The sequence below is a fragment of the Rana temporaria genome, chromosome 5, assembly GCF_905171775.1.
Source record: "Rana temporaria chromosome 5, aRanTem1.1, whole genome shotgun sequence".
In the NCBI taxonomy this organism is placed as follows: domain Eukaryota; kingdom Metazoa; phylum Chordata; class Amphibia; order Anura; family Ranidae; genus Rana; species Rana temporaria.
Genome location: NC_053493.1, coordinates 72,003,977 through 72,027,354, shown reverse-complemented (window position 1 = coordinate 72,027,354; position 23,378 = coordinate 72,003,977). Strand labels below are relative to the sequence as shown.

The 23,378-nt window shown below is 42.4% G+C and overlaps 1 protein-coding gene across 3 annotated transcripts in view; it reads left to right on the top strand.

Moving 5' to 3' along the window:
* Positions 1–23,378, top strand: part of UBE3C (ubiquitin protein ligase E3C) — a 158,127-nt gene that overhangs the window by 118,286 nt on the left and 16,463 nt on the right. For all 3 annotated transcript variants that reach the window (XM_040352702.1, XM_040352699.1, XM_040352700.1), the window contains exons 20-23: positions 15,380–15,592; positions 19,344–19,532; positions 20,989–21,055; positions 22,366–22,496. In XM_040352702.1, coding sequence (XP_040208636.1) covers positions 15,380–15,592; positions 19,344–19,532; positions 20,989–21,055; positions 22,366–22,496 — 600 coding nt within the window. The remainder of the gene's footprint in view (positions 1–15,379; positions 15,593–19,343; positions 19,533–20,988; positions 21,056–22,365; positions 22,497–23,378) is intronic.

Genomic DNA, 23,378 nt, shown 5'->3' with positions numbered 1-23,378 from the left:
CTGGACGATCATGTTTTGGTAGGTTTGCAATTAGTTGTGCCATAATCTTTTCATTTTTGGATAATAGAATGAACAGTGCTCCTTGAGATGTTCAAAGCTTGGGATTATTTTCTCCACAACTTTATCCCTGACCTGTCTGGTGTGTTCCTTGGCCTTCATGGTGCTGTTTGTTCACTAATGTTCTCTAACAAACCTCTGAGGGCTTCACAGAACATCTGTATTTATACTGAGATTAAATTACACACAAGTGGACTCTATTTACTAATTAGGTCACTTCTGAAGGCAATTTGTTCCACTAGACTTCAGTTAGGGGTATCTGAGTAAAAGGTGCTGAATACAAATGCACACCAGACTTTTCAGATATTTATTCGACAAATTTTGAAAACCATTTATCATTTTTCAGATTGTTAGTACAGGATCTCCCCGAGCTTTCAGGTTCTTTTTTCGTTTGTTCAGCCTGCTGGGTTGAACGAAAAAAAAACTGTTATGCCGCGTACACATTATCGGACATTCCGACAACAAAACTGTGGATTTTTTTCCCATGGATGTTTGCGCAAACTTGTCTTGCATACACACTGTCACACAAATGTTGTCGGAAATTGCGAACGTAAAGAACGCGGTGACGTACAACACTACGACGAGCCGAGACAATTTAAGTTCAATGATTCCGAGCATGCGTAGGACTTTTGTGCGTTTGAATGTAAAAAATTTAAAATTCCTGTACCATAAGGGTACCTATATTAACCCTTTAAAAGATGTGCTGACAAACAAAACATTTTTTAAAAGATGTACTGACAAACACTTTTTTTTTTTTGCCATACTGTTTTTGTCTACATGTGAGTACCCATTTTTTGTTTATTTAAATAAAGTATAAAACGATACTACACTACCTGGGGCTCCTTTCTGTCCTATGTATGGGCTATTACTGGACTAACATCATTAGCGCAGGGGGACGAGTAATGGCCAGAGGGCTACACAGTGGCCTATACTGCGAAGGCACCAGACCCTAAGAAGGGGTGAAAAAGTTGGTGAGTGCGGGGTGTATAAGAGCACGGATTGCAGTGATCATGGCATACAACAAGAGCACAAAGTACTTTTAGAATCACTCAGCACTTGGCAATTGGATTTGTTTACTTCCAATAAGGACATTATATTGCACTGAAAGAAAAAAAAATGTGTTTGTCAGCGCATCTTTTAAAGGGTTAATATAGGTACCCTAATGGTACAGGAATTGAAAATGTTGCTAATTTTCTTTACCTAGCAGTGTTTACATAGGCACAATAGCACTTTAATTTGCACAGCACTGTGATATATATTTTATATAATTTTTTATTTATTTTCATAGCTGCATTTATGATATATACTGTGGAATTATTCTAGTAGTTTACATAGGCACTTGGCACTTTGGATCGTTTAGAACTTTGTGTATATTTTGCACACTGCACCTTACACTAGGAGCCTCTTTTATGGAGCATTTGGTTCCGTAGGACCAGCGCCAACTCTACTTTCTTTTTCTTCTCAAATGTCCGATGGAGCATACACACGGTCGGATTTTCGGACAACAAGCTCACATCGAACATTTGTTGTCGGAAATTCCTGACCGTGTGTACGCGGCATTAGTGTGTGCTATGTTTAACCCCAAAAAATTCCCACCCAGATGCTTACCTCATTAGCACAGCCGTGCCCTCCTTTTATGTTCCACAGCCTCTTTGGCAGTAGTTCCCATCAGCACTGGGCACACATGCGCTGTCATTACTGTGCACTAGTGTGGGTCTCACTCAGAGTCTCCGGCCCGGATTCTCAAACGAGTTACGCCGGCGTATCTCCAGATACGCCGTCGTAACTCTGAGTCCGAGCCGTCGTATCTATGTGCGCTGATTCTTAGAATCAGTTACGCATAGATTTGTATTCGATCCGACCGGCGTAAGTCTCTTATGCCGTCGTATCTTAACTGCATATTTACGCTGGCCGCTAGGGGCGTGTACGCTGATTTACGCCTAGAAATATGTAAATCGGCTAGATACGCGAATTCACGAACGTACGCCCGGCCGACGTAGTACAGATACGCCGTTTACGTTAGGCTTTTCCTGGCGTAAAATTACCCCTGCTATATGAGGCGTACCAATGTTAAGTATGGACGTCGTTCCCGCGTCGAAATTTGAAAATTTTACGTCGTTTGTGTAAGTCGTTCGCGAATAGGGCTGGGCGTCATTTACGTTCACGTCGAAAGCATTGGCTTCTTGCGGGTTAATTTGGAGCATGCGCATCATGGAGCAAGCATCATTTACGTGGGGTCACTTAAAATTTACATAACACATCTACCACATTTAAATTAGGCGGGCTTACGCCGGCCTATTTACGCTACGCCGCCGCAACTTTCGTTTGAGAATACGCCACTTGCCTGTAAAAGTTGCGGAGACGTAACGTAAATAGGATATGTTACGCCCGCACAAAGATACGCGATTATACGTGAATCCGGGCCTCGGAGTATGCACCTTTTAGGACTGGCCATGCTTGTACGGGGGACCGTCAAAGAGGATTTTTGCCAGCCAGGCTGTTAATATTCGAGTAGGCTGTGACTGGATTACCCCTTTAGTCGGAGGAGGTGATTGGCCTTTATGCAGAACACAAGGATGTACCTATATGTGAATGTGAGGATTAAACCAAGATCTAAGCAGATAGATGATTTTCTAACATCCCAGCACCATCTGATGCCTGTGGTTGGTTTTATATAGTCCAGAAATTCAGTATATTGGTAATGAGGGTTGCTTGTGACCTGTCTCATGTATTTGCTATTGACCAGCAGTAAAAAATGGTGATCCCCAGTATTCTGTGGTTTTCTTTCTGGACAGCCAAGCAATGCACACCAGTAGCAATCACCGAAAACACTAAAAAGCTCTGTAGGCTGTATTTACATTTAATATCCTGAAAAGTTGGTCTAAAAGAGTTTAGCCGAGTGTATTCAGTTATTAGATGGAAATATAAATGTTCTCTCTGGAACTAGCTCCAGATTGATAGTGATGCATTTGAAAAGCATTATTTTTTTATTGATTCTTAATGCAGTAAATTACCAAAGTTATTTGGCAGCAAACAGATCTGGCCTGTGATGTTGTCCCCCCATCCATTCTCATGATAGCAACACAATTTGCATTAATCACATTCCTAGCTCACTCACTTATATTAAAAGGCTTCTACCATAATTAATCCGTTTTATTTCAAATCATTTTGGCAGGATTTCTGGCAATAAACACCCGCCGGAGACAGACACTTGAAAAATAACGTACACGTTTCTTCAATCTACCTAGCGCTCGCTCTCCTGACGGGGGAGTTATTGATAGCCCCGCCAGGGCATCTGATGCAAATGTCTGCTTATTAAGACCAATATGACAAATGTTAAGTGGATTATTTTGCATAAAAAATAGACAGTTTGCAGAGTTGTACAATTAACCTGTGTTTAGAAAATACCTTGATTTATGTCCGCACTGATATTTGTGTTGCATACATTATGGAAATTTAATTTATAATCCATTTTGCTGATGCGGTCATGGTGCTTAACGCAATCATTTATATACACTTCAATATTGAATGTGCTTAAGGATCAACCTGTTTTTTTTTTTTTTTTTTTTGCAAAATAAGGATGGGGAGGGAGGGATAGATGGAGGGGTCTTTTCTTCTTTTAGATTACATGAGTCATAAAGGTCATTTGTAGTTTGTAGCCCAGGTTGCTTTGATATATACATTCAATTACAATGGACTTTTTGTTGGTGGTATAGCAAACAGTGACCTTGCATTGATGTATCTTGAATGGCTATACTTCACACCTCCCCTTTGCTTTTTTTTTTCCTATACTCCCAGGACTTTAAAACACACACACCTTGAATAAATCATGACATTCTATTTGACTTGGGTTATTCTCTCTGTATTCTCATGTAGTTATAGCACTGAAAGTGTGGCTAGAAAGAAGTAACTGAACTATTGGAGGTGTATTGAGAGCTTTTAACCTTCGTATATGTGTGCATCATAGCACAGCCTTGGTGGCTTCCCATCACTCCTTCTACTAGAGCTCCCCAAAGCCAAATGGCTTTATATGAGCAGTGAATTGTTGGCTTTACTTTGTGTTCTGCATTAAAGAGAACACGGATCGCAGCCTCTGTTGGAGTTCATTATGTTTTTTTCATTCATTGGTATTTCTTGTTTGACTTTGTTAAAATGGCCCGGATTCACAAAGCACTTGCGCCGACGTATCTCAAAATACGCAGCGTAAGTGCAAATATGCGCCGTCGTATCTGTGCGCCGGACCCACAAGCTGAGATACGCCTAAAAATAGGCTTCATCTCACCGACGTAACTTGCCTACGCCGTCGTATCGTGGGCGCATATTTACGATGGACGCATTTGGTGCTCACATTGATTTTCTATTCACATATGCAAATGAGGGAGATGCTCCGATTCACGAACGTACGAGCGCACGATGCAGTGCGCATAAAGTCATATGTCCGGTGTAAAGTTATGCCCCATAAAGGAGGTGTAACTCAGCAGCATCCATGCAAAGGGCTGCACCAGGGAACACAAACCGACGTATTTTACGTAGTTTACGTAGGACGTGAATATGACTAGGTGTAGGTTACGTTCACGCCGTAGGCAGTGATCCAGCGTATCTTAGGGAGTGGTTCCGACGTGATTCTGAGCATGCGCACTGGGATGCGTCCACGGGACGGCGCATGCGCCGTTCGTTATACGTATCTGTCTGGCACTCGGCCCATTATTTGCATTGGGTCACGCCTTATTTGCATGGCTCGCGCCCACTTCCACTTACGCCGACTTGCACCTAAGAAACCCAGCACTGATTTGGGAGCAAGTGCTTTGTGAATTCTGTGCTTGCCTCTCTGCGATGCGTCGGCGTAGCGTAAAGAAGATACGCTACGGCGGCATAAATGTGCGCCTCTGTCTGTGAATCCGGGCCTCAGTCTCTACATCACCTGCTTAGTTCATCACTGTAGCTTCTGTAACCACTGAATGCCAGAATATATGATCAGATCAAATCAACAGACATAAAAGATGTCTAGCTCTGACTTCAAGATTGGCAGATTTTTCCATGTGTGAGGACTGATATGACTGCTCAACCAACAGTCCAGACTGTGAGCAGTGCTCAGTGTACCCGTAAAAACAGGGAGAGCTCTGCCTGTGTTTCATCCGATATATGGCACTAGTTGTACAGCTACAAACAGTGTGTGGCCCTTTGTCAAAGCATGCCCTAAACACATACTAGTCATCCTCTTTGGGAATCTGTTAAAATATAGATTTCATTTTCGTGATTAACATTTTCATTGTTAAATCTATACTAAATGGCATTTCATAAATAATACAGCCTTCCTCTAAATGAGTTGGACATCGCTGAGTTTAACTTCAAGGCATAGTGACAGTACCAGATTTCTCCAACAGGTGGAATTTTTTTTTTTTTATTTTTTTGCAGCTCTAGCATGTCTTTTTTTTTTTTTTTTGTCAATTTCCTATAATGGAGAAATCCGGCCAAAACGTGATCATGTTACAGGCAGTCCCCAGGTTATAAACAAGATAGGATCTGTAGGTTTGTTCTTAAATTGATTTTGTATGCAAAGTGGAACAGGTAACTCCAGCCCAAAAAAATATTTTTACATAGCATAGGGAAGGGTTAACACCCCTGTAACATTTGTTTTGCTGTCTCTGTCCCTATTTAGAAGATTTCACCTCACTTTCTGTCCTTGTGACAATTGGATTTTGAACATTTTGGGTTGTTGTGGAAACAATGATTGGTATTAAAGCTTTAGTGGAGACCAGTGTTAATTTTGGCAGCAAATTTCAATTTAGTTTTATGCTACGTACACACGAGCGGTTTTCCCCTCGACGGATTCCGCTCACGTTTGTCTTGCGTACACACGGTCACACCAAATTCCGGCAGTCAAAAACGCATGACGTAAAACACTACGACGAGCCGAGAAAAATTAAGTTCAATGCGTTCAAGCATGCGTCGACTTGATTCTGAGCATGCACGGTTTTTGCATGTTGAAATTGCACACAGACGAACGGTTTTCCCGCTAAGATTCTTTCCTTTACGGGGAAAAAAGAGATCCTGCTCTTCTTTTTTCTGGCAGTTTTCCCATTGGAAAAAGTCATACACACGGTCGGGAAAATCGGTCGGGTGGCATTAGTCCTAGTCTTAAGACTAAAATGGGATTTTAGTTTTAGTCCCATTTTAGTCTTCTGCAATTGTTTAGGTTTTAGTCGTATTTAGTCGACTAAACCTCCAGTACATTTTAGTCAACTAATATAATTTTAGTAGACTAAAACTAATTTTAGTCATCCAAAATCGAATGGGTGTAGTTAACTTGTAATGTTAACCAGAGCGGAGAGCTGCTGCCTGTCAGTTAGTGGCTCTCCACTTTGCCCCCCCCCCCCCACAGCGCTGAGCTGTGGAGGGGCATGGAGCGGCCGTCTCAGGCTCTCAGTGGCTAGCTGAGACGGGCATCAGTCCAGGCACCTGGCGAATCCATACTTTATTGTCGCAATGACGCAGTGCCTGGACCGATTCCAGTGACGTCAGTGGAGAGCGGACTTCAGCCCGCTCTCTGCTGAAAACGGGTCACAGGAGTGAAAAACGAATTGCACTCCTGTGTCCCATTAGGAAAAACCCAGCTGAATGAGCCCAGGCTGCACTTCTCCTTTTAAATATGTTTTTCAATAGCCATAAGGGATATAAATCCATGTTGTGTGCACCAAATGCCTCTTACAAACTCGGCTAGAGTTGCACCGATATCGGTGCCGATACTAAGTACTTGTGCAAATGCTCTGATACCTAATTAAAGTGATACACAATGAATGGCCTTGAATCACACTGCAAAGAATCGCATGTTTCCCCCACCGCTCCTGTGTGAACTCAGGTTTGTCATAGTGACTTCAGTTTGGGCTCAAATTGCACCACAAATGTACCAGTAATCGGTATTGTCCAATACTTGAGCACAAGTATCAGTACTCGCCGATTAAAAAAAAAATGGTATCGGTGCAACCCAAAACTCTGATACATAGCCAGTGCAGAGAGCAGAGCTGTGAGAGGGACTAAACCCATCCACCCACTACAAGTGACCTGCAGTGCAGTGAACGTTCTTTATTATAGGAATTTCCTGCACAAAGGTACATTTTCACACTAGATTACTACACAGATCTGGAACAAATACAGAAAGCATACCAAGATTTAAGAGAGACCTGTATTTATGTAGGGCCAACAGTTTACATGTTGTACATTCTGTCCCTGCCCTCAAGGAGGGTTCCTGTCCAAGGTTCCTATTTCACGTACTCTAACCATGCAGGGTGATTAAGCTCTAGTGGAACATGTGAATTGAAGAAGTCGTGTCAGTCCTGACTGCATTTTCAAGGGCATGGCAGCCCATTTTTATTTAAAAGAAACAAACATCAGATTACTTTGCAGGGGTATTCAGCATTACAGTCCTGCTTCAGAACAAACAGAATTCAGCCTTCCTGGTTAAAACACAGCACTCCTGCTAAGGCCTTACACCTTAGGCCTTCCCCAGACCTGACACTCGGCACCTCCGTGCTTGCCGCTTTTGCTCATCAGGGATTCTCCGTAAAATCCCTGCTGAGCCGTCGGCTGACAGGGTGGTCCCCGCACACTGTGCAGGGACCGCCCTGTCTTTCCTCCGCTCTTCCCTATGGGGGATCGGATGAACACGGACCGTATGTCCGTGTTCATCCGATCCGCCAGACGGAAGAAAAATAGTCTTTTCTTCCGTCCAAAAAATCGGATCTTTGCGGAGGCAGACGATTACGGGTGTCAGGGAATGGTCATCCGCTGACACCCGCAATCACATAGGGACCAATGTATGTCCCGTTTTCATCCGCAACGGATGGATGAAAATGTGGACATATGGTCCGCACGTCTGAAAGGGCCCTAACTCCTAGGCCAGAACTCCTGTCTGCCGGGCAGAGCTGTCCCTGAAGGATGAGCACTGACCTCTATTGCTGGGTTGATTATGAAGAGAGCGCACAGGTGTGCAATTAGCAAGCCTACCAAAATCTGGCATATACTGCTCAAATGCACCTGTGACATGGGGTCGCATCTCCACAATATGTATACATAATAGGCCTAATTTAGACAGACCATGCCAAATAACCTACCGGCATATTTTTTGGAGTATAGAAAGAAACCAGAGTACCCAGGAAAAACCACACAAGCACACATAGGACATGTAAGCCCAGGTTCACACTGGGTAAGATTTCCTTTGATTTGAGATGCGATTTCACATGTGAAATCACATCTCAAATCGGCGGCATTTGCCGCCAATTGTCGGCAATGACACTGTCCTAATCGGTGCGACGCCGCATCTGCGGCGCTGCACGATTTCAAAAAGTAGTTCCTGTACTACTTTTTGCGATTTTCGGGCCGCGATTTCCTGCACAGATGTCTCTTAAATCGCGGCCAAAATCGGGACTGCCGGTGGGAGTGAAATCGTGCGAGTTCAGCTGAACTCGCACGGCTTCAGTCCCGCAGCCCAGTGTGAACCAGGGCTTAACTCCATTTAGGTGGTGTCCTGGTTGGGATTCAAACTAATTGGCCTAGTGCTTCAAGGCATAAGTATTAAAGACTACAGCTGTCTATAGATGGATCAAAATTCAGCTGGTTTAATTTTGATTAATTTCTATGGTCATTCCCACTAGAGAGAAGTCGATCTAATAATCTGCTTCTCTCGAATAGGAATGTTAGTAAATGCTTTTTTAAATGGCTGCTGGTCATTGTATTCTGACAGTGGGGACAATTTCCCCAACCATTTTTTTTTTTATCAGCCATCTTTTATCATGGTGTCACTGAAAAAACTGAAAAAAAAAAAAAAAAAAGCCTTTGCAGAATTTCTCAAGCTATAAATGATCAGATGCAGTTTTACTGTAATACATTTTGACATGACATTTGCTAAAGTTAAAGATTTTTAACACTTGGCCAAAAGGTTGGTGGAAAGATAATTCAGTTGGCAGGTTATTCCTCTTCTTGGACTATATGAAAAAATTTCAATCATTGATTCAAACCTGTATGCACATGCTGTATGACTGTCATAGGGAGCCTCTGGTTACATAAGTATTATACCATGAAAGTGGACTTTGTTCTCACGTGGTAGTGTAGTCTAGTCTCTAGACTGGTTGAAATTTATGAATTTCCTGTTTCCTGGCGAGCTGTCAAAGTGTAAACATATTGGGGTCATTTGTAGTGTGAAGACCTTGGCAGCCCAGCAGGGGGTCACATAACTGAACAAGTACTTAACAAATTTAGAAGTCATTAAAGCCTTAATTGCCTTACAGTTTAACTCACCTTATATAGAATTTGTAAAAGAACATTTGAGACGTGTGAAAATGCTCTCCCTACAGCCAACAAGATAATCTGATTAGATACAATGTGTACACAAGAATACTGATAGTCTAGCTAATGGCAGCCATAAAGAGAAAGGCTTGAGAACTGATCCAGCTGGCTGGGGCAGAACTAGGTGAAGATTCCCATGTCAGAAGGGCTCCAGATATCCGCAGCCAATTGTTCTCAAAGAGAAACAGCAGTTGGATTATTTGCACATTATTGCCGGATAGACTGACTGGCCCTAAAATTCTGGCCAGGTTCTGCATCAGGCCCATTTTAGTAACAGGTCCTGGAATTACCTATGTAGGATTCTGTGCAGCCATCCTTGTGATTCATACACCCTGCAATGGTATGTGGCTAGCTAACTGGTTCACAGAGCTAGCATTTGCACTTTTACTTGCACACTGGGCTTAAAAATCGCTGCTTCTACAGGAGTTTTGCATTTTGCCTGTAGAAGCAGCTCAATGTTATACAAAGGCCCAGATTCTCGTAGACGCGCCTATCTATAGGCGGATGTAGCGTATCTCAGATACACTACGCCGTCGTAACTTAGTGAGGCAGGTCCCGTATTCACAAAGAACTTGCGCCCAAAGTTAAGGCGGCGTAGTGTAACTGTGCTGGTGTAAGCCTGCGTAATTCAAAGTAGGCTGGTGTGGGCGTGTTTTATGGTAATGAATAGTAACCCGACGTGATTGACGCTTTTAATGAACGGCGCATGCGCCGTCCGTGAACAGATCCCAGTGCGCATGCTCAAAATTACACCGCAAATAGTCAATGCTTTCGACGTGAACGTAACTTACGTCCAGCCCCATTCACGGACGACTTACGCAAACAACGTAAAATACGACGCTGTTCGTACGTTTCCGACGTCCATACCTAACATGACTTACCCCTGCTTTATGAGGGGTAACTTTACGCCGACGTATGTCTTATGTAAACGACGTATCTTGATACGCCGGGCGCACGTACGCTCGTGAATCGGCGTATCTAGCTAATTTGCTGATTACTAAGATTTGTCACCCTTTTTTTATTGGGGGGGGGGGGGGGGAGCCAATTGGTCACTATAAGCAATTTCTCCACTCCAAGATGAACTGTTTATGCAGAATTTATAAACCTGCTTATGGTTTTTATTTACATTTTTTAATGAATTCATAACCCGACTAGGGGGGATTATTTGCCCGGAGTTCTGCTTTACGTAATCATATACTGGTCTTTTCTAAAAAAAGAACACAGGAACACACTTTAAATACATTACAGGTTACCAGTCCTATTATACACATTGGCTGCTTAGTTTCTTTTTTATGGCGCTTTTCCTTTTAGGTCTTCTAGGCCTTCACACCCAAGCAATTTTTTGCTTAAAGGGGTTGTGAACACTCATCTTTTTTCACCTTAATGCGTCCTATGCATTAAGGTGAAAAAACATCTGACAGTCAACACCAACCCCCCCTCCCCCGTTTTACTTACCTGAACCCGTTCATCTCCTCTGCGGGGACTGGCTCTCTCTCTCTCTCCCTGGGGACCCGGCTCTTGATTGGCTAGATTGATAGCAGCGCAGCCGTTGGCTCCCACTGTTGTCAATCAAATTCAATGATGTGGGCACTGGGGAGATGCAAATGCTGGATTTGGGAGCAGGCCCGCAAGGTAACACCCTCGGGAGAGCGCTTCTCCTAGGGGGTTTCTGATGTGGGGAGGGGCCTCCGAGGGACCCCAAAACGGGCAGATTGGGGCCACTCTGTGCAAAACGAGCTGCACAGTGGAGGTAAGTATGTTTGTTATTTAAATAAAGAAATGATCCTTTACAATCCCTTCAAAGCTTGTAGCTCTAATGCACTCAACAAACAAAATCCCATTAATTTATTGTTCACATCTGAGCGTTTTGTTGCCTGAAGCAAATCGCTTGTCGCTGCAAAAACAATATGAGTTTCTTTTAGGCAGATTGGCCCCATAGACTTCAATAGGAATGCCTAAAAACACTCAACATGAGCATTTTACAAGCATTTGCTGCATGTTTTTTGGCAATACAGCAGCTCTCCACCCCTAATCTCCTCCTCCCCCTAGTTCTTTCTATTGGCTAAAATAAAAACATCTGAAGGTTGAATACATATGTAAAATGCTTGTAATATACTTCTAAAATGCTTGTAATACTCTTGCAAAACTCTTAAATAAAAATACCTGAAAATAGGCTTGCCTATTGGTAAAAATTATGTATGGGAGTTTACTCTTTAACCACTTAAGTCCCGGACCATTATGCAGGTAAAGGACCTGGCCAGTTTTTGCGATTCGGCACTGCGTCGCTTTAACTGACAATTGCACGGTTGTGCGATGTGGCTCCCAAAAAAAATTGGCGTCCTATTTTTCCCACAAATAGAGCTTTCTTTTGGTGGTATTTGATCACCTCTGCGGTTTTTATTTTTTGCGCTATAAACGAAAATAGAGCGACAATTTAAAAAAATATATATATTTTTTACTTTTTGCTATAATAAATACCCCCAAAAAAGATATAAAAAAAACATATTTTTTTCTCAGTTTAGGCAGATACGTATTCTTCTACATATTTTTGGTAAAAAAAAATCGGAATAAGCGTTTAACGATTGGTTTGCGCAAAATTTATAGCGTTTACAAAATAGGGAGTAGTTTTATGTCATTTTTATTCATTTTTTTTTTTTTACTACTAATGGTGGCGATCAGCGATTTTTTTCGTGACTGCGACATTATGGCGGACACATTGGACAATTTTGACACAATTTTGGAACCATTGTCATTTTCAAAGCAAAAAATGCATTGTTTACTGTGAAAATTGCAGTTTAGGAGTTAACCACTAGGAGGCACTGTAAGGGTTATGTGTGACCTCATATGTGTTTCTAACTGTAGGGGGGCGAGGCTGGATGTGTGACATCACTGATCGCCTTTCCCTATATCAGGGAACAGACGATCAGTGACATTGCCACTGTGAAGAACGGGGAAGGTGTGTTTACAGACACCTCTCCCCGTTCTTCAGCTCCTGTGACCGATCGCGGGACACCGGCAGCCGCGGTCACGGAGCTTTGGACCGGGTCGCGGGTGTGCGCCCGACCGACCCACGGCTGGGCACTTAAAGGGGACGTACAGGTACATGCCTGTGCCCAGCCGTGCCATTCTGCCGACGTAAATGTGCAGGAGGTGGTCCTTAAGTGGTTAAGTGCTCCAGGTTATGCCTAGCAGACACCATTGAGAATTTGATGGCTCTTTTCTCTCCAAATTGCCAGTTTTGTGCTACCCTGGAGGGATACCAATACAAGCTTATATGTGTTTATATCAGTCATTGTATTTTACATATGCACTGAATTACCCTCAGCTGGATGTCTTCTGAAACTGATTTATAAAAACTTGGATTGATTACTTTGTAAGTTGTATGAAGTCAATGTCACACTGTTATCTGTTACACATCCTTACAAAAAAAACATATAAAAAGAGTTGAACTGCCCAGGGCTGATATTACTGCTTGAAATAAGATTGCAGAGAGCACATAACTCGGGTTTTCTTCACTTTACAAATATAACAAAATGCTCTCAATGGTATATTTTTTAATCAAAACTAACACCTCCTATTCTTACAGCCAAGGAAGCTGCCATCTTGGCCTCTGTTAGATCTGCTTTTGCCATGGTGCTGCACATGTGATCTGTGACTTGACACATCAGTGCTTCAATGGGGCTTCGATGAGCCTTTGGGGCTTCAGTGAGGATTTGGTGAGGCTTCAGTGGGGCTTCAAGCGAGCTTTGTCATAGACTTCTATGGGGGCTTTGGAGACGCTTTGAAGCACCACTAAAGCTACATGGAGTTTAATTTTTAAAGCGAAGCAAAAGCAAGGTGTAAACAGGCCTGTAAGCTGGAAAAAGAAATCTCGCGCCAAATGAATTACACTAAATTATATACTTGATAAATCAAGTGACTAACTGAGTGAAGCTGCTCCCAAATAAAATCAGGTGACTGACTTGCATATATTGTATAGTGAGGTGAGGGGCGCTATATCAAAATAGTGGATGCGTGTCACAATGTGCGTTTGAGTAGTACACAGTGTAACTGTGTACCCAAATCTATGTGAAAAACCAAACAGATTATAGTCTAAACTCTATAAGTACAATAGTGCCAAATGCTGTGGAAAAAAAAAAAATTTAAAGAATGTCCAGCAAATAAATAGTTAAGTGCAAAATGGATCCAGTGTTGTATCAAGTCCAGGTGCAAAATGCAAATAATCCAATCCCAAATCGCAGGGAAAAGTGCAAATGCTAAAGTGCTTGTGAATCTTCAAAATAGCCAAAGTGCGAGAAAGAAGTGATCCGCCTTCACCTATAGGTCACCAGAATAATAATGGATGGCTCCTTACCACACGGTGTTGACCAGATTACTTAAAATATGGTCGATCAGGCTTGTTTTAAATGAGGATCAGCAGGGTCTCATTGGGTTCCAATGTCAGCGATTGCAGCAAATGGTGTACCAAGGAAGGAGAAGAGATACCACCATAGTGTAAAACCATGTAATATACAAAAGTTAAAATTACAATGCCAAATGGCCTCTTACTGTTGCTGGTGCCCGTTCCCGGCACTGAGGCTGTAGGTGGTGGGGATAGTAAGACAAGATAAGAGATGGCCGCGTCCTGGTCCACTAGCGTGCGTTCCACCGCTAGTTGTCCATCAACCAGTGAGACCGGAAGTGCGTGGCTATGCGTGTGCGCTCGGATACTGCCTTAAAGGGGACGTACAGGTACGTGCCTTAAAGGGGACGTACAGGTCCACTAGCGTGCGTTCCACCGCTAGTTGTCCATCAACTTAAAGGGGACCTACAGGTACGTGCCTTAAAGGGGACGTACAGGTCCACTAGCGTGCGTTCCACCGCTAGTTGTCCATCAACCAGTGAGACCGGAAGTGCGTGGCTATGCGCGTGCGCTCGGATACTGCCTCATGAGGCAGTATCCGAGCGCACACGCATAGCCACGCACTTCCGGTCTCACTGGTTGATGGACAACTAGCGGTGGAACGCACGCTAGTGGACCAGGACGCGGCCATCTCTTATCTTGTCTTACTATCCCCACCACCTACAGCCTCAGTGCCGGGAACGGGCACCAGCAACAGTAAGAGGCCATTTGGCATTGTAATTTTAACTTTTGTATATTAAATGGTTTTACACTATGGTGGTATCTCTTCTCCTTCCTTGGTACACCATTTGCTGCAATCGCTGACATTGGAACCCAATGAGACCCTGCTGATCCTCATTTAAAACAAGCCTGATCGACCATATTTTAAGTAATCTGGTCAACACCGTGTGGTAAGGAGCCATCCATTATTATTCTGGTGACCTATAGGTGAAGGCGGATCACTTCTTTCTCGCACTTTGGCTATTTTGAAGATTCACAAGCACTTTAGCATTTGCACTTTTCCCTGCGATTTGGGATTGGATTATTTGCATTTTGCACCTGGACTTGATACAACACTGGATCCATTTTGCACTTAACTATTTATTTGCTGGACATTCTTTAAATTTTTTTTTTTTTTTTTTTTTCACAGCATTTGGCACTATTGTACTTATAGAGTTTAGACTATAATCTGTTTGGTTTTTCACATAGATTTGGGTACACAGTTACACTGTGTACTACTCAAACGCACATTGTGACACGCATCCACTATTTTGATATAGCGCCCCTCACCTCACTATACAATATAGGCCTGTAAGCTAACCATTTTATTTAGTGACAGGAGCCTTGACTGGCTTTCAGAGAACTTTAACAAATCCTATCTGAAGCCTTGTTTTGAAGCAAGTGTAAACTAGCCGTTAATGTGTGTTGAAGCCGAAGCAAGTGTAAATGTAGCCGAAGCAAGTGTAAATGGGCCATAACTGTTTTGGAAAACCATTAAATCAGTTTAGTTTAGTTCCGCTTTAAGAGATCAAATGGAGAAAATAAGAGAAGCTTCTTGTTAGGGGGTTATGCTAACGTTTAGCTGTGTTTTCTCCATAGGCCCTATACGAGAACATGCTGGTAGAGCTGCCTTTTGCCAGTTTCTTCCTATCCAAGTTACTGGGCACAAGTGCTGATGTAGACATTCATCATCTGGCCTCTCTGGATCCTGAGATGTACAAGAACCTTCTTTTCCTGAAGAGCTATGAGGGCGATGTAGAAGAACTTGGGTTAAACTTTACTGTGGTCAATAATGACCTGGGAGAAGCACAGGTAAGTTCCCAGCGCAGTCAGCTAATCATTAATTCCATTGTCACATTCATATTATTTGGGATCTAGATAAGAAAGCATGTAATGGAGTTGTTATTTGTGTTCTAACATATATGCTTGGAATGAGGAAAATGTGTAATTATCTAAACCAGCTAGACAATCATTGCCCTGACGGACTGTTTTATTAGCTGTCAAAGTGTTATGTGGCACTTTCATGCACCCAGCTGCTGCCTGAGCCTTATCTCGTTTTTTTTTTGTTCCTTCGAGTCTTTGATTTTTATGAATCTTTCTTGGATAAGCATTGTATATATCAAGATTTTCTGCCTGGGTGACCTAAACCTTCCAATAATTACAGTGAAGAGATACCGTAAAGATTAGACATTATCTTAAAATTGCTTCTGGCATTAAGCAGCCCTTTTTGTATTCAATTTGTATTTAGCTAGGTAATAATAAAGCAATAATCCCGGATGCCGAGGGCATTAACGGACAGTTAAAACTTTTACTGAGGGGACGAGCAGAATTCTAATGTGCAAGTCGTTAATACAGAATTGTTCTGCAGCCAAAATAGATTATGGCTGTTTTGTATTATGCCTTGCACACATCTTATATCAAGCACTTGAATAGGATAGTAAAAAAGAAAATCCAATTGGAGTTGAAAACGATACTTCAGTTTTTGGTGAGTACCAGTGGTTAGTATCCTCCATTAATATTGGATTGCTTAGAGACTCAAGTTAGGAAATACTGGTGAGTTTAATCACATTCTGGCTGCTTACTACTATTAGAGCCGAGATGCCAAACTGCAGTCTGCAGGCTGCATGGGGTGCTGTGGTTTTAGATGTGCAACTGTCATTCGTGGGAACAGTAATTTGAAAAGGTGTCGTGATGGCAGTGATCTAAAGCATGTGTCTCATGTGGACCCTGGTTTCTTACAGTCTCCTACAACCTTCCTTCAGACTTTAACCCACACCTGTAGCATGTCCCCAATTTCTGATCATCTCCAGGGGTAGGGTAGTCATCTCTGACAATCTTGTCTAGCGCTACATGGTTAGACAATGGCATCCTTTTCCCCGATAAATGATTCATTTGAAATTCCAGCTGCAAGAGAGTCCCGTCTTCATTATGGCCTTGTGTGAGAGGGAAACCTCAACCCACAACTAACCTCAGAATTGTGGAGCTACAGATTTTTTTTTTCAGGGTGGAGCTGGAGCTTTGAGATAGTGTATGTTCTCAACTAGCTATGGAAAGCACTACTTTTATTGCAACTCTGCAAAGTTTCTGGAGGGCGACTGTTCTTGAGCTTTGAACCAGACAGCCCTTAGTGGAGAGGAAGAGGAAGAAAGGACAGTCAAATGTGCAGACACAAAACAAGTTCCCCCAGACAAATGTCTGTAAAGATACCACATACAAAACACTTGGCTTGTCCAAGCATACACGTTTAATATAGAAATAGGGCTTAGACAGATGCTGCCGCAACACTTATAATGGAACAATGACAATTGGGCTAATTTTTCTTCTTGACCAGGCTATTATTATTATTATTATTATTATAATAATACAGGATTTGTATAGCGCCAGACAGTTTACCCAGCGCTTTACAACTTGAGGGAAGACAGTACAAATACAATACACTTTAATACAGGAGGAATCAGTGGATCCTGCTCATTAGAGCTTACAATCTAAGAGGAATGGTCAAGAGATACAAAATAAATGTACAGTTATTAGGTGGGGGCTATATAGGCGTTTTTTATATGTGTTTTCAGGGATTGTCTGAAAGAAGACCAAGTAGGAGATAGTCAAACAGATTGGGGTAGAGCATTCCAGAGAATGAGGGATACTCATGAGAAGTCCTGGAGGAGAGCATAGGATGAGGTGACAAGGGAGCTAGAGAGCAGGAGGTCTTGGGAGGAGCGAAGAGGACTATTTGGTTGGTATTTTGAGACCAGGTTAGAGATGTAGCTGGGGGCCAGGTTGTGAATGGCTTTGTAAGTTACAGTATCTTGAATTTAATTTTGTTGGTTGAGTGGCAGCCAATAGAGGGATTTGCAGGGGGTATAGCAGACGCAGAGCGGTTTGTAAGATGGATAACCCTGGCAGCAGCATTCATGATGGCCTGAAGGGGGATAGCCTATTTAGAGGTAAGCCAATGAAGAGGGAGTTGCGGTAGTCGAGGCGAGAGATGACCAGGGATTGAATTAGAAGCTTTGTGGTGACATTGGTTAGGAACGCCACTAAACCAGACGGTTGGAAACCCTATTTTCCATCCGTCTCATGGATCAGATCGGATGAAAATGGACAGGCGGATCGGTTTTCCTCGAATCCCTTATAAAGGAGAGTGGGGCTCTGACAGGTGCATCTCTGCACAGTGAGCAGAGCAGGACTTGTCATTCGCTGGCTCAGCTGGGATCAACAAAGCGATCCCTGCTGAGCAAGCCGTGTCCATGAAAACTGATATTACTGTGTGAAAGAGCCCTTAGTAAGTTGGTATGCGTGAGTAGATGGAGGGAGTGAGTTAGGGGGTGGTAGATTTGGGTGTCTTCCCCTTAGAGATGATGTTGAAAGCCATGGGAAGCAATCAACTGACCCAGGGAGGAGGTGTAGATTTAGAAAAGAAGAACAGAACCTTAAGTGACCCCGACTGAGAAAGGGAAGAGAAAAGGAGGAAATAGAGTTTTAAGTGCCACTGAAGGGGCAGTGGGATAGGTAGAATGAGAACCAGTGAAGAGTACAGTCACAGAGACCAAAGGAGTGGAGTTTTTTTATTTTTTTTGTTTGAGGAGGGGGTGGCCACTGTATCAAAGGCAACAGAGAGATCAAGGAGAAGTAGTACAGAATAGTGTCCGTTTGGTTTTAGCCGTTAGTAGGTCATTGGTGAGTTTAAGGAGAACAGTTTCCACACAGTGGAGTGTTGAGGGTGAAATTCGGACTGAAGGGGATCAAGAAGTTTGTTCATAGTCAGATGGTTGTAGACCAGTCTTTCAAGGAGTTTGGAGGAGAAGGAGAGTAAGGAGGTGGGACGTAGGTTGTTAAGATTGGTGGGGTCTAGTGAGGGCTTTTTAAGGATAGAGTTGATTAGCGCATGTTTTAGAGAGAGAGTTAGGGAAGATGCCAGAAGAGATGGAGAGATTGAAAATGTGAGTTAGAGAGTGTAGAGTAGAGTCAGAGGGCGAGCGTAGCATTTACGAGGAAGCAGGATCCAGATGGCGGGTCGTTAGGTGGGTGTTAAAAAAAAAAAGTAATTGGCGATCTGCTGGGCAGTGAGTGAGTTAGAGGGTGGAGGCAGTGGAGGGCAGAGTAGAATGTTGAAGGTAGATACATGAACCAGTTTTCATTCACTATGCAAACGCCTGCAAAGAGCCTACAGTGACTGCTGAAGGGTGCCATCTAGTGTTAAACTGCAAAGCCTGCAGCAGTCTACATTTGTACATACACTCAGAAGATGAGATCAAGTAATACAGGTTGCTTTTCTATAAAAGCAAATATGGTCAATGGTAGTACTAGTCTTGTTAAAACCTAATTAGGATTTAATTTTAGCAGGTAATTTTGCATTACATTAGTGAGCATCTAATCACGTTCTAAAGGAAATTATCTTCTGATGTAGCAAATAAGATTGAGTTTCAAGTACTGGAGCTACTTCCTCCTAGCCACTAATTCGATTCAAACTTGCCTTGAAAGTTTACATGAGATTGGTGGCCTGTGGAGATACTCTAGTCTAGTTCATAGTGCTGACCCTGTGATAAATCACTTTCTGATCCAGGTGGTGGAACTGAAGCTAGGAGGAAAAGATATCCCTGTAACAAGTGCCAATAGAATTGCCTACATCCATCTTGTAGCGGACTACCGTCTAAATAAGCAAATTCGTCAGCACTGCATGGCTTTCCGGCAAGGCCTGGCCAATGTGGTGAATCTGGAATGGCTCAGGATGTTCGATCAGCAAGAAATCCAGGTATGTAATTTTATGTGGGGTCTGTATATATCAATAAAGATTAATATAGCTTATTAAACACAAACACGTAAATGACATTAGAACAAGAGATTTAAGTGCAGATGTTGAGAGAAATAAAAAAAAAAAAAACACTTCGGTTCGATTATCTGATAGATTTCAAATTTTCTTACCTGTGGAAATCAGATTGATGCTAACAACACATGGATCGATTTTTGTTTTAGAAACATTTAACATCATTAGTTGTATTTTATTCAGAAGGTGCCACGTACTTCTGATGCTTGTTTGATTCAAATGGTTTCCAAAAAAAATCTAAAAAATCAGAGCAGTCGAAAAATGTCCACACTGCTTTTTTTGTAGATCCAATCAGAATGTTGAAATGTATTATTGAACAATTACACTGAATGTGTATGGGCACCTCATATTGGAGGATATGCACTGTTAAGCAACCAGTAGAATTTAAAAGGTGGGTGGACCAGAGGAATATAGAAATGTAAAAAAAAAAGAAAAAAAATGACCAAATTTTGTAACAGGAACACACAGCAAATATATGCATAAAATCAACTTCTGGATGAAATAATTTGACCAGATAATATGTCACTAATACACACATAGGCCCGGATTCACAAAGCACTTGCGCTGACGTATCTCAAGATACGCCGTCGTAAGTACAAATGTGCGCCGTCGTATCTATGCTCCGAACCACAAACTAAGATACGCCTAAAAATAGGCTTCATCCGACCGACGTAACTTGCCTACGCCGGCGTATCGTGGGCGCATATTTACGCTGGATGCATGTGGCGCTCCCATTGATTTCCTATTCAAATATGGAAATGAGGGAGATACGTCGATTCACGAACGTACGTGCGACCGGCGCATGCTATACGCGGTTTGCGTAAGTCGTACGTCCAGCGTAAAGTTATTCCCCATAGATGAGGCGCAACCCATGCAAAGGTATGGACCAGGGAACACAAGCCATCGTATTTTACGTAGTTCACGTTGTACGTGAATATGGCTAGGCGTAGGTTACGTTCACGTCGTAAACAGTGATTCGACGTATCTTAGGCATTCGTTCCAACGTGATTCTGAGCATGCGCACTAGGATGCGTCCACGGGACGGCGCATGCGCCGTTCGTTATTCGTATCTTTATGGCGCTCGGCCCATCATTTACATGGGGTCACGCCTCATTTGCATGGCTCACGCCCACTTCCACTTATGACCACTTACGACTAAGAAACCCAGCGCAGATTTGGTGGCAAGTGCTTTGTGAATTCGGTGCTTGCCTCTCTGCGCTGCGTCGGCGTAGCGTATATTAGATGCGCTACGCGGCATAAATATGCGCCGATGTATGTGAATCCGGGCCGTACTTGGCTCTGAATATATTCTATGAGATCACTGTGGGCTGGGTGCGCCTTGTTTTACCAGTGACATTTGTTTTTATTTCTCTCCTACTTCTAGGTGTTAATTTCAGGAGCACAGGTACCAATCTGTCTCGATGACTTGAAGGCCTTCACAAACTATTCAGGTATGTATCTCTTTTCTAGTGTTAAGTTTAAACAAGAATTGATAAAACAAAACCCAAACCTAAATCTTCGTATGCACTAAAAAAATATACTAATAAACAGAGCACTTCAGTCATATCACAGTGTCCTTCCTCCTTAGGCCCCGTACACACGAGAGGATATCCGCTGGAAACGGTCCGCCGGACCGTTTCCAGCGGATAAATCCTCTGGCGGATTTGAAACTGATGGCTGTACACACCATCAGATCGAAATCCGTGCGGAATACATCCGCGGTGACGTGTCGCGCCGCCGCGACGTGCGCGACGCTGGAAGGTAAATACTTCCACGCATGCGTCGAATCATTACGACGCATGCGAGGGAGGGGAGCGGACGGACTGATCCGGTGAGTCTGTACAGACGACCGAATCAGTCCGCTGGACTGGATCTCAGCGGATAGATTTTGTAGCATGCTACAAAATTTTTATCCGCTGGGAATTGTCCGCTCGGACGTACAGACGACCGTATCTATCTGCTGGAACTGATCCGCGGATCAATCCCAGCGGATAGATCCGGTCGTCTGTACGAGGCCTTAAAGGCTAAATGCATATAGTTTTGTGGAGAAAATGTTCATTTTATTTTAAATTCTTAATTTCAGAGTGGAACAGACATGACTTACAAATACAGGCATACAGGAGATATAAGCCAGCTCAACATACCAGTAGGAAATACAGTAAATAGACAATCTGTAAATAGCACTAGTCAGGCAATAACCCTTCAGCGTGAAATTAAAGTGGAACTATAGGCAAAACTTTTATTCTATTTTTTCATTTTGGATAGAGTAAGGGAAGGTTATAATTCCGGTCAGATTTCTTTTCACCGTCTGTGTCCCTTGAGGAGATTTCCCTTTACTTCCAATCTCTACAAATTCAGGGAATTCCTTGGGGGCCCCCAGGTCACCAGAACTAGTGTCCTATAAATGACAGCCTTCTGTTGGTGTCATTCTAAATAATAATTGCACTGTCACTAAGGGCCATGACAAATATAGAAAATAATGTTTATTTTCATATAGGATCCATAAAAAAAATGCTTGTGTATAAAAGGGGTATTGCAAATTGTACCCAGATAATTATATATTTGTTAGTTAACCTATATCTATGTGGTTTATTTATGTTAGTTAACCTGTTTGTATTTCCAATTGTATCTTTTCTGACTTTTCCGTGGCAGATATTTGTCTGTATCTGAGCAACATAAGAATTCCCTTTATACAGTTCTCATTTCTTTGTAAAATGTTCTTTATAATCTTCATATTCCTGTATAATGTGCTTTATTCTAGGAGGATACTTAGCTGATCACCCTGTAATTAAAATCTTCTGGAGAGTTGTTGAAAACTTTACAGATGAGGAAAAGCGAAAACTACTGAAATTTGTGACGAGTTGCTCGCGGCCCCCATTATTAGGTTTTAAAGTAAGTGTTACTTCAGCTGAATAACAATATGCCGGTTGCTGCTTATGAATTCAGATGTGAAATTACCTTTGATCAGATTGGGCAGTGATGATGTAAATGTTTCCCAACCTTGTCCTGGCCTGGTCTTTTTTGTGAAGAATTAAATGGTCAGGTAGCAATTTAGCAACTTATTGCTATTACCTAAACATTGCTCTCTCTGTCTCCTTCTAAACATGCGCTCTCAGCCAGTCTGAACATGCATATTTGTGCTTCGAAAGCAAGTTATATCATTGCTACATATTCCAACCATCAGATGCAGGTAGATTTAAAGACTGCTGGCAAAGGGGGCTTATATGGGACTTGATATAATCACCTTCCTTATCCATCAATTAGAATTTTACTCTCTGCAACTTATTTTGTAGTTTATTGTTGGTAATAAGCAGTGTAAATCATTTGTGAGCTGCTACATCAGAGCCGACAATTGCATGGACTATACTGACTCTGCGTCTAGTTCTACAGGAGAAGAATGCCTTTCTTTTTCATCTACGAATATGCAAGAGAAACTGGATTTCCTTACACTTTCTGCGTTATCCATTTCTATTGACAATTTATTGCTGCTATAGTTGCCGCAATCCATAGCTGCAACTAATTCTCCCATCCAATCTTAAACCTTAATAATTTTAAAGGGGGGGGGGGGGGGTTGTTGTCTATATTATTTATTACAATCAGAAAAATGTATTATCATTTTACTCTAAAAATCATAGAATAAAATGCAGATGCAGCCTCCTCACATAACAGACATCACATATATCACATGGTTATTACCTTCATAAAAACAACACATACATTGCATAATAAATACATACTGGATATCTAATTTACCTTAAAATGCCTCTAGCTTTC